This window comes from Lutjanus erythropterus, chromosome 11 (genome assembly GCF_056507025.1).
Source record: "Lutjanus erythropterus isolate fLutEry1 chromosome 11, fLutEry1.hap2, whole genome shotgun sequence".
NCBI lineage: Eukaryota > Metazoa > Chordata > Actinopteri > Lutjaniformes > Lutjanidae > Lutjanus > Lutjanus erythropterus.
In genome coordinates this window covers 32,862,273-32,874,802 of record NC_139327.1, presented here as the reverse complement: position 1 = coordinate 32,874,802, position 12,530 = coordinate 32,862,273, and the positions used below count along the sequence as shown (strand labels likewise).

General features: G+C 38.8%; 1 protein-coding gene across 5 annotated transcripts in view; it reads left to right on the top strand.

Annotated features, from left to right (window-relative positions):
* The window catches only part of cadm1a (cell adhesion molecule 1a), a 570,965-nt gene that overhangs the window by 475,383 nt on the left and 83,052 nt on the right, over window positions 1–12,530 (top strand). For all 5 annotated transcript variants that reach the window (XM_084730382.1, XM_084730385.1, XM_084730384.1 and 2 more), the window contains one exon: window positions 2,199–2,295. In XM_084730382.1, the coding sequence (XP_084586508.1) occupies window positions 2,199–2,295 (97 nt within the window). The remainder of the gene's footprint in view (window positions 1–2,198; window positions 2,296–12,530) is intronic.

Genomic DNA, 12,530 nt, shown 5'->3' with positions numbered 1-12,530 from the left:
TTTTCACGCATTCATGATTTTCCAGCATCCCCTCATAGCTACATGACAGAACAGGCCCGATTAACCATGTCATCTGACACAACTTACGTAATATTGCACACGTGGTTTGCGTGGTAAACCGGTCACAGTTTGTTTATGTTTAGGCACAAATACTACTCGGTTAGATTTAGGCAATACAACTACTTTTGCAGGTTTAGAAAACAAATGATGGTTTGGGTTATGTGACATAATGGAAGCATCAGACGTCACATCTGTAACAAAACTCACTCAAACATTTAAATGCCTCATTTTACATTTCATTTCACTCAGGGCTTGAACCCTGGTGCACCCCACCTCTTCCATTTGCTGACTCACCGCTGCTTGTACATTTGACCATCAGGGTTTTTTTTGGTGAGGACAGTTGGACTCTTCATTGAGTGGAATCATCAACCAATTTGTTATTTTAACTAATCTAATTGTTTAAAAGTTGCAAGTCAGAGCTGACTCTTGCTCACGTAGCAACACTGAATTCAACCCATAGCCCAGATGATGGAGTGAATAAAACATTACATTTCTGTCCAGAATAAAGGATCATCTCTCACACCAAGATGAGAAAAGGCTTTGATAACACCAGCAACAGTCAACGGAATGGGAACAATAGAAACTCCATGGTTGCAAAGAATAGCACAGCGGCAACTGTCAAAGCACCCCACTGATTTGTCAAAACAACATTCTTACGTTTTCTCTCCTGCTGCCTCAACTCTTCAGCAGCGTTCTCTGTTTTGTGTAGCAGCTCTATCAGGTACCGTCGTCGAATATACTCTGGGCTACCTGTGGTCCTGCAGTGCACCACATTTATCATTTCCCAAAGCTTGGGCTTGTGTTTTGGTGTTAGGTTGATTTAAAATTCCATCAATATTATGCCCAAGGTGGACCCAACACTGCTGACGAGTGATTTGATGCAACGGGAGAGCATGTTGAGGTTAAAGCAGCAGTGGTAGGCGCATGTAAAATAAAAACACCTAATCAAGTCTCATACAGATGTATATTTACCTAGCAGCGGCTTGATCCTGACGTGACCTCCTCTTTCACTCCAGCACTGCTGGGAAATGCCGGGGCAGGTCATGGTTGTTGTTGCTCTCTTTGCATTTATTGTTGCGGTTATTCCTGAAACCTGCAGGGGCTATTTCTGTGATCATGATGAGTGGTTTGCAGTGAATTTTATGTTAAGAAGAACAGTGAAACCAATGATGGGGATATAAAAACCTGATGAGGAAATTTGTGCAGATTGGAACGCTTTAACATACTGTCATGAACAGTGGCACAAATAGGAATGAGATATATTTATCTACCTATATTTAGATACATGAGAACAGCCACATGTCAAGTCCCACAGCCACGCCCTCCTTTGGGTGAAAACAAATTTGTAAAAGTGGCCAGAAGTATGTATGTACATCTTCATCAGAGGTTATTTAATATCACTGAGTAAATGACGTGTGCTGATTGTGTCTGTAGATCAAAGTGAAGCAGAAAAGAGTCTTAGTGATGATGCAACTGAAGTTTTTACTGTAAAAAATGCAAGTGACAGATGTCTGAAATACCTGAAGATTCGGTAAGGTAGTTGTACGTCAGGTTTGTCCGCTTTGATGCAGACAGACTGAAAGGAACCACATTGCAGTCTTTTGCATGCTAATTAGGTAAAGTAAACATGTTCACGTTGCGATCTTCTGGATACTAATTAGGTAAAGTTAACGTGTTTTTGCCCTTGAACACAGCCTCGACCACAGCTCCAGCTAATGCTTCACACAACTTCAGCGCTCTGCCTGAACAGCGGTGTATAATGTCACTCCTGATGGGAGATGAATCCCCTCTGTTTGCTGCAGCACCTCTGAGGACGTAGCAAGGCAAACACATTGGGAACTTTTGATAATTGCTGCCACTGAATGTTAATATTGCCGTTGGTATAGTAAGTGTAATTCCTCACAATCCCCACGGGCAACTTCGGAAGTAAAAAATGTGACAAATTCACTAATTGCTTCAGCTAGAAATCATACCAAACATACTACCTTCAGGTTGATGTATGCTGCAAACAAAATTATCGCAAACAAGAATCAATCAGGAAGAACATGAGTAGATGTAGAGCGAAGATAGATTAACACCTTGTCTGTTACGTCGTCCTGTCATTTAATTCTTTGTCTTTGTCTCTTTTATCCTTTCAGACAAACCAGAGGTGAAGATCGTGGTAGAATTTCCTCAGGGTCTGACCAGGGAAGGAGAGAACCTGGAACTGACGTGCAAGGCCAAAGGCAAACCCCAGTACGACACACACACACCAACACACTCACACACTCACACGTTTTAACCAATTAAAAATGTGCCATGGGTGGAGAAAGCACATGCATATTTATGTTTGCATCCAAGTTCCTTGACTTCACTCCTTAGTGTGTGTCTAGTTAGTTGAAAAGAGAAAAAAAAACTTTTGCAGCAGCAAATACTTTTGAGTTAGATCAAATGAGAAGTAAACAGAAGTCTAACTGATGTTTTGAAAAAGTTTTACTGACTTTTAATCTTTTGTTGAGGTAATTTACTCTTCTTCTTGATGAACTTGAATCTTTGAGTTTTAGGGGCAAAGCAATTCACTTTTTTGTTCAGTGAGTTGTGAACTCTATTTGCAGGGGTGGAAGTAACTAATTACAAATACACAAATTACAAAAAAAAAAACAGAAAAAATTGAGATAAAAAAAAGCATTTGCATTTTCAATTACCGGTTTAGGAAAATGCACAAACTTGCAACCCAAGGTTGGAGAGGGTGTGAGAGCACTGAGCAGAACAGAGAGTTGGGAGAGATTCAGACTGAAGATCTGCAGAAACAGAAACCCCTTTGACTGAATGCTGCTACTGATAATGTATTAAACATAAATAACAACCGTTTAATCTTCAAACACCCAAATAGTGACAAATAAGGTTAACAGCCCACTGTGAACAGTTTTTGAAATACCATTATTTTCTAAAACTGAGAGATTCAGGTTTATTGACAGAATGAAAGTAAATTATCTCAACAAAAGATGAAAGGTCGGTTTTAGTTTATTTCAAAACTTAAAGAGTTTTGAGATTCAAAACTTCATTGCAAGGACGTAACAGTTAAAATTAGGATTTTTTTTTTTGTTTTGTTTGTTTTGATTTGGTAAACCAAACTGAAAAGTTGCATGAGTGAAAATTAATAAAAGCCTGTCCAAAAGTCAAATATGAACTCATACATGATATTGGGGGTGGCTGTGGCTCAGGAGGTGGAGCAGGTTGTTCTCTTCTTGCAGGGTTGGCAGTCCTGGTCCCTGGCTCTTCCTGACAATATATGTCCATGAACAAGACTAAAACACCAAGTTGCTGGGCATCTATATGCACTATATAACTCATTTCAGTTCAGACTACCACAGTCATTCATAGAGTACACTTTCTTTGTGATGACTAGCTGATTTTAGAGCCTGAAATAAAAGAGGACACAGGGAAAGCAGAGGGAAAATAGAAAGTCACTGTTCATCTTGACAAACCCCAGCAGCAGCAGTTTAATTTAAGTAAATGTAAGGGCGCCTTATTCTTATTCTGAACAGAATGGTAAACATTTTATAGTTCTCTACTCTGTCATGAGCTGTACCTCTGACATTCCTCATAATGGCAATGCTGAATCACTCTCTGACAACTCTAAGTTTTATATTAAACTGAATAAAAATTACCCAGCTGAGCATATCTGTAGCTTCTCATATTAAGGCCCCTATAGAAAATATCATAGCTGTCTCTATACTGTATGTGTATTGAGTGAAACTACAGCTGAGAGGTGCAGAGAGGCACTGTATCGTCTGTGCTTTCAAGCGATCAACCTCATTTCCCAGCTTTTTTGTTCAATCTGGCATTGACATCTGGTGCTGTACAGTTTACGCGTTATTTCAGGTCCCGTTAAAACCCTTTAATAAGGCCTTGATCCTTAAAACATGACAGATGCATTTGTGACAAACTCGGGTCAATATTGTTGAGTGGTTTTCAGTTCCTTGCACAGAATGCAAAAAAGTCATTTTTCTGGACCACAGTGCAAAAATCAGTTTTGATTATTTTTTTTCCAAGAGTTCATTTTGATATGGTAGATTGTGTCATATTCAGCCACTGGGATTGGGACAGTTTTCCTTTTACTTGAAATACAGAATTTAGAAAACAGACAGAAAACACAACACACTTCCAGGCCGTCTCTCATAACCTCTGGAGTCCCTCAGGGATCCATCCTTGGTCCTCTTCTGTTTACTTTTTATATTATGCTCCTTGTTTTAGCCAGTATATCACTTCCCATTTCTGTGCTATCAACTCACAAATGACATGTCATGACAATGCTTATGACTTGTGGCTTGAAAATAGGGTAAGGGCTTAGAGTTGGGGTTCAGTCATAACCTGAAAAAGCGAGAGAAAATCTTTGCTATGGCTGGGAGGTGTGGCCTAAAAATTATATAACGGTACAGTGTAATTTGGAACACGGATATCATGATGGATTTGTTTTTCTTAAATATATTAGTACTAAACCAAAGCTGCCTGTCTGTAGTCTTGCTATTAAGCTTAGTTTGGCATTTAAAAAAATGTCAATGCTCTGCTATTATCTGTTCTTTTTGGTATCACCCTGCAGCCTCTACCCTGTTCTCTGTGTTGGGGCAGCTCCTCCACACACACACACACACACACACACACACACACACACACACACACACACACACACACACACACACACACACACACACACACACACAGAGCAAATCAGCAGTAAAGTCATGGTGTAGACAGTGAGCCATCTAACTTGAAGAAGAAGGAAAGCAAAAGAATTATTTTAATTTGCTCTTTCCGCAGTCTCTCATCCACCACTGTTGTGTTTTACACAAGCACAGCGTGGTAGCTTGACTGTACGGTTTCAAAACAAAGCAGCATGGGCTCTCATGTTTTCCAGACGATCAGCTGACGCAAGCTGATGATGACAAATCTGGAGATGAATTTGGAGCAGCTTTTTGGGCTTTTGGGCTCACTGCTTTCAAACTTGAAGAGGTTGAGGTTAAGGTGTGAGAGGCAAGATAATGGGTCAGACCAGACTTCACCACGGCTGAATTAGTAATGACAGTTGGCATAATAGGACTGTGAAATGTCCCTATGGAAGAAGAAGCTCTCCTCGCTGGAAATATCAGTAGTGGTAAAAGTACACACATTCCTTACTCAAGTAGAAGTATTAATACTTGTGTAAAAAAAAAGACTAGAAGTAGAAGTACTGATTCAACTTCTTTGCTTGAGTAAAAGTGAAAAAGTACGGTCTCCGAAATGTACTCAGTGTAAAACTAAAAAAATCGCCCTCTGAAGGACATTTTATGTCATTTTCATCTTGTTTCGATTTTTACATCGTTTTCAACTTCTTGTGACTTTCACCCAGTTTTCATCTTTTAAAGTTTTTTAAGTCGCTCTCATCTTGTTACGTCTTTTACGTAATTTTCACCTCGTTGTGTCTTTTATGTAGTTTTGTCTTGTTACATCTTGTTAGGACTTTTCTGTCATTTTGTCATATCATACAATAATTTCCCTCAAATTCATTAAAAACTAAAGTGACAAGCCGTTATTTGTATTTGTGTTAAAATGTAGGCAGTAAAACCAAAAACAATGCCAGAAAAAATTAATACTCAAGTAAAGTACAGATACCTGAAACATCTAGAGTAACAAAGTGTTTGGTCTTAATTACCCTCCATCTCTGGGAAGCTGAGATTATTTTAATAATAAGTGAAAGTGTAGCTGATGGATAAGAGGGTTGCCTCGATACAAGTACATGTTGCAGTGACTGTGACTAAGCCAATCTTAATGTTACAGACAGACCTGAGGCCAGACATTTCTAAACGACCATTGCTGGACACATAATCACTTAATTGAATGGCTGCTATTTTCTACTTCAGGACTTCCAAAGGGAAGCTCTGAAACTGCCCTGTGATTATGAAACACATCAGAATTACTGTCTGATTTTTTTTTTTTTCTTTTTTTGAGCAGGTGTTTAATTACCACCCCTTTAAAGGTGGAGGACAGAGCAGAAAGAAGCATTAATAAGGGGAGCGGGTCGCAATGTTTAGCAGAAAGAATTTTAGCAGGAAAAAAGGGGGTAACAGCCAGGGTGGTTTTTTTTTTTCCTTTTTTAGTGATGAGTGCTAATTTTCAGAAAGCATCTAGGGAGGACTGTGTGAGACAGAGAGAGTACATTGATGGACCTGAGGCACTGGATGTGCTCAGATGAAGTCAGTTCTGTGATTAAAGCTTAAATATTATTTTCGCCACAATATCAAAAACTCACATACTGTGGCCTTTATAGTTCATCATATTTACATCTGGCCTTGGCATCAAAAAGCTCTTGTTTGTCACTCATTAGGCTATCGTTCCATGTGCGTCATCAGTAAACCGAGGTCTTTTTTGTTTAGATCACAGATCTTTGTGATGTGAGATGTAATATGGTATAAATTAAGGCATTAGGGCACTCAGGGGTGAGTAAGAGCTTGTGGCTTCTGGAAGGAGACCCGCCAAGCTATCCAAACGTCAGCGCAGCCGCTGCTGTTGGTATCAATCACATTAGTTTGTTGACAAGGCAGGTCAAATTTGAACAGAACAAAATAATCATCAGATGAAGCTGAAGTTATGAATATTACATCAGAAACGGTGATGAGATTGCAGTTGGTCTTGTGTCCAAATGAATTCAAATTTGGAGATAAATGAGAACCTTAATAGATAGTAATAGTCTTAAGGCCCAAACGCAATGAAAGTAATAATTGACCTCATTTGGCATGTGTGCACGACAGGCGTCAAATTTGAAATGCCAATTGTCTATTAATAATTTATGTCTTTAATAAAATATTGTCCTCTGACCTGAAAAAAAGTTAGGATCTTTCCCCCCAGTCCATATAATGACTAGCAATATGTGTCTTTTTTGTATTAGGCAGCCAGGATAAGCTTTTAACAACAATTTATAAGAGTTTGAGAATGTTTTACACTACAGAAAACAGCAACCTGAACACCAACATACACCAAGGAAATGAGGGGGGACAGATGGAGTCTGGACAGTTCGTCATAGTCTATAATAATGTAATGCAGTGACAGATAGTTCATAGAGGAGAGGAGCAGATACATGGGTGCTGACTTGGGTTGAACACTGGAGGGGCAGAAAATGTGGACTTATAATGTTAGATGGTATGATGTGGAGCAGAGTAGGAATTAATATTTTCTATCCCTGAAGAAGACGTGTACGAAACCAGAGAATTCACTTGATTTTAAGATATAACTTTAATTATGAATCCGGTGTTCTTGAAGCTTTGTGGCTTTCATTTGGAATTTCATCTGAGATAAATTTACAAACGTGGCAGCAAACTGCTTGTTGAGCCTCAGTCCAGCTCAGTTGATGCCCACAGCAGAGTGTTCAGTGTGTTCGACCAATCACACATAGGAGCTCTATGATAATAAGAATAATATAGTATATGCTATGACCTTATCTGTGACCCTTTCAAAACCAATGAAATTTATTAGCCTATGGCAATTTTACAACTGCTTTTCTGCTTGCTTTCTTGCACGCCCACCTTTGACTTTGGTGGGGGTAGCATAAATGCCAATGCCCCCACTGTAGATGGCACCAACTTCACTGATCCAGTCCACAGAAATAGACAGTGACATTAGGATTTAGATGCTCCCATCTGGTTTTAGGTGATGCTGCAGCCCCAGTTCTTTCGTCCATGCCCAGTTTGTTTGTTGTAGCTCTCTCCAAAGAGGTATTCTGGCTTCAGAAAAAAATGGCTTTGGTCCTTATTTAACAAAACAATATTGAAGTACAGACATCAAGGCAGTCTGATGTGCTTTGGGTATGTTTTCAGTCATTTAAAACAATAGATGTATTTCAAAATGCATGTCAGCCACTTTCAATGCATTTGGGCCTAAACTCCATTAAAAACACGTATTTTTTGGCACCTGGCTTGAAAAGTGGCTCTGAAAAGTTTGTGGTTTTCTTTTTGGCAGAGGAAGGCAGCTGCAATGGCCTTGGAGTCACAATCGTCACAATGGATTTTAATGGCAAACCAGCTTCATTGAGATGTGACGGGCCAGACATTTGATCAAAATGGTGTTAAGTGTTGTTGATTTAGCAATGAAAGTTGGCTCTAGGAATGTGAAATGTCACTGTGGGAGAAGAGGCTGTTGAAATTGAGAGATATTAACCATTGGCTCCAGAACCGGTCTCCTCACTGGGAGCAGAGACTTTTTCTAATAAGGAGTGGGAGTACAGCTGATGGATAAGAGAGTTGCCTTGATACAAGTGCGTGTCGCAGAGACGAAAACAGTGACTAAGCCAATCTTAATGATACTGACAGACCTGAGGCCAGACATTTCCAAATGACCACTGCTGGATAAATAATCACTTCATTGAATGGCTGCTACTTTCTTTCAAATGGGAGATTTGGAAGGGGAGGTTGTGTTTGATGCTGCGGACTAATGTTAGCAAGCGTGGTTACCGATAACAATCATATAAAGGTAATTGCATTAGGGACAAATAGAACCTGTATACCTCGCAGTATTATGGTAAAACGTTACTGTATGGAGCGTGTTGGATTGTGCCGCACCGGTGGGTTAAAAACTTTTAATGCACAGACGGGTGACAGATTTAAGGAAAAACATGAATAAAAGACTGGAGAAAAATAACAAATGTTGATTCTACCACAACATCCGGTCATACTCTGTTGCACCGGTGGACTCGGAAGCGATTGGCCCCTTAGTGACCTCGTGTTCCAAAAAACAAAGCAAAAGCACCCACTTGGTTGCCCATGTTGTGGATATCCCTCCAGTGGACAAAATGTAAAAAAAGTGCCTCTAGAGTTCCCTTCCAGTGGACAAAATGTAGAACAAAGGAAACATTTTGCACATCTATTGGATATGACAGATGTATTGAAGAGAGGCCAGTAGATGGATCAAAAAGTTGGAAAAAGGACTCCCCTACACTGTCTAACTTGCAATGTATCATTTATTTGTGACATTTCAGTGCTAGACCTTCATCAGGCAAACAGTTTTTGTCCATGAGAAACCATCTTAAAGAGTGGCTGTCTTGTCAAAATGATAAAAATGATAAACCACATTCACAACAAATAAACAAATTACAAATAAATATTCCATATGCAAATATAGCAGATTTTGTTGGGGAGGATAGAGGTACATTTACACTGTAAGTTAAAAACAGCAACAGTGAATAAACAGAACCCCAAAATGTGGACAAAATGTAAAAAGTGCCCTCTAGGGTTCCCCTCCAGTGCAGAAAACATGATGCCGTGTTGCCCTACATGCTAGAAAATTAGTTATCCTCCGCATGCCTCTAAATGGTTTAATAGTTAATAGTTCCCTGTGTGTTTTTATTTCAGCGGTGTAGTCGTTGTAATAAAATCTGACTCTGAAATCTAACCTTAATCCTAAATCAAAGCTTGGATCAATCAAACGCTCCTTACTTTGCAAGACATATTCTCATTCTGAAGGTCTAAAACTCTGCCTGACTCTGTGAAGGGTAGAAGTACAAGAACGCACACACACACACACACACACACACACACACACACACACACACACACACACACAACCAAACACTGTGTACTTGAGACCGCCTCTCCCCACCAGCCCCCCGCAGTTTTCATACTTGGCATAGAGACAAGCTCACTACCCGTATTCATTTTATAAAGATGAAAACACAATCAATACAGTGAGCCGGGAATTGGAAGTCATTTTCATTAGAGCTGTTGAGAGTTGTGCAGTCATTACCAGCAGATAGCACAGGGGGCCGTGGCTGCAGGCAGCCATTTGTATTCAACACGCCTGCCCTTCCTCTCTCCTTGCAGCCCCATCTTACCTCTTTCGTCTATCTCTGTCTATCTCCCCCCTCGGATGCACTTTTTCCCCCTTCTCACAACATCTCATCCACCTATAGAAGCTAAACTTTCTCAGTAACGTTTCTCCCTCCATCTCAGGAAAATACCTATTTTTATACATTTATTATTTATTTACATTTCATTTCATCTGGAGAACATGTGTAATCGACACAGCACTCTCTGTTTCCAGCCTTCCAACACAGCCTTTAAATGCGCTTGCGGTTTGTTTGTTTGTTTTTGCTATTGAGCTCCAACAGCTATTTCATATTTTCTTTTCCCGGATTTTTCGCCTCATCTTTTTCCCCACCTCTTCCATTTCCTTGCTCCCTCCACGCCAGATGCTTTCAAATGGAGGGAAACAAGTTAAAACACCACAACAAAATGCAACAAGAGAGACCATCAGCACACGCTCAGGGGAAATAACAGTAGCTGGCAGTGGCCATTGGAAGTTACAGCAGCAAAATAGAGGTGTTTTGTCTTTTTCTTTTCTCTTCACCCTCGGTGGCTCTGTGCGCTCTGAGCTCATTGTCATAAAAATGGAATCTGTCACCCCGCTATAAACCTCAGTCAAGGTAGAAAAGAGAACAAATACAGACGCTTGGTAGGCGCCCACCTACACAGCAACACTCATAAGTATACGAGCGTGGAAAGCCTGCAATTTGAAGACAAAGCTGCCACGCAGACAGTTATTGTTTGCTTTTAGCTGTGCACAAAGGGAGGAATGTCATTTTAATATGTCTTGTTTTTCATGTCTTAGCTCTCTTTGATTAGCCCTTTTTTTCTAGTAAACAGTTGCTAGGAAATTTATTTTAAAAAGGAGGTAAATTTGTTCACTTTAAGCCCAGAATATAATCTTTGGAGAACTGTGAACAAATGTGGGAAGAGTTTTCAAGTGTCGCCATGAAGCGGACGCCAAAATAGATACAGGTGTGGAAGTAACAAGTCACAGGTGGTCAAATTAAATCTTTTTTTAAAGTATTTTTAAATTTTGTACTTTCACTTTTACTTTAATATTACACTTTGTAATCTATTTCACTACTTTCAAAAACATAATTTGCTATGAAATATGGCTATAATTTGAATTAAGCTAATATCTAAACTTGCCATCTCTATTTTTGTAGCCAGTAAGTCTATCCAGTAGCAAGTGAGCCAATAAAAACTATAACATGCAGACAAAAACAAAAGCAGTTTCAGGTTTGGAGAGGTGACCGTGACGACTGACCGGGACAGCGTGGAGTCGAGAATAATTTAGACTGAAAATCTGGAGAAAAGAGTCCTAGTAGTTTTCAGAAGAATATTTTGTACTCTGATTATTGTTTTTGATAGCAGTAGGGGTGGAAGTAATTAATTACAAATACTCAAATTACTGTAATTAAGTAGTTTTTTGGGGTACTTGTACTTTTATGAGTAGATTTTCAAGTCTGTACTTTTACATGTACTTATGCCATGTAATCTACTTAGTTACTTTTAAAATCATAGTTGAGTACTGAGTACAATTGAATTCATATCCACCTTTTATCTGCATTTCTGTGTGATTTAAGTGATTTGAATCCAATGAAAACCAGGACATATGGACAAAAAACAAAACAAAACAAAAAAAGTATGTTAATGACTGATCTTTGATTGATTAAGATTTCATTAAGAATTTAACCAGTTAAAAATGTATTCATGGATATTTAATCAATAGTTGTGGCAGTAACTGCACCTCATCTAGCTTTGTTTTGTCTGCTGAAGACTTTTGCTGAATAAGGAAATAAAAACTTGAAATGAGAGAAAAAAAGACCAAAAAAAAAAAAACAGCCAATCAAAATGAAGATGAAAAAACCACTTGTTTCTTATCTAATCAATTATTACTGATTAATTGATTGTTAGTGTTTTAACTATTGGTAAAGCAAAACACACAAAATTTAGAGCCCTAGTCTGGAGAGGTGAAGGTGATATCATCGGTTAAAAGTAACTAATACTCTGAGTAGTTTTTTTGACGAATACTTTGTACTTTTACTTAAGTGTTTTTCTAACACTAGTACTTTTACTTGTAATTGAGTAATATTTTAGCAATGTAATAGTACTTGTACTTGAGTAGAGATTTTCAGTACTCTTTCCACCACTGTTTTTAAATATAGTATTTTGCAAGATTATGGAAAAAAATATTACATTAACATAGAAAGAAAAACTCAAACTTAAAAAAACAATGGAATTATAGTGTTTTCTTACATTAAAAAAAGTATTTGGTGGCTGTCTGAGCCTGAAATTACAGTTATGTTACAACAGGAAGGCATCATAGATGAAGTCAGGCTTTACTTTGCAAAACAAAATACTTTGATATTAGAAGTAAAGGTGGGTGAGGCACTATAGCTGCAACATAACAGAGATGTAGTGTGGGCGGGGCCAGAGGAAGCTTTTAAAGGCCAGCCAGCAGCTCCAGGAGTTCAGGTATTGATGCTGATTGTGATGTGTGACCTTATTTAAGGTAGGTTTTAATAGCCCGCAAGCTGAATTTCACAGTACAATAAAGCTAATTCAGCTCAAAGATCAACATGTGAAATTTGTTACAGATATTTACAGACATAATGGAAGCGGTTCTCAAATTGGGTTTGGTTCCGGCCACAATTT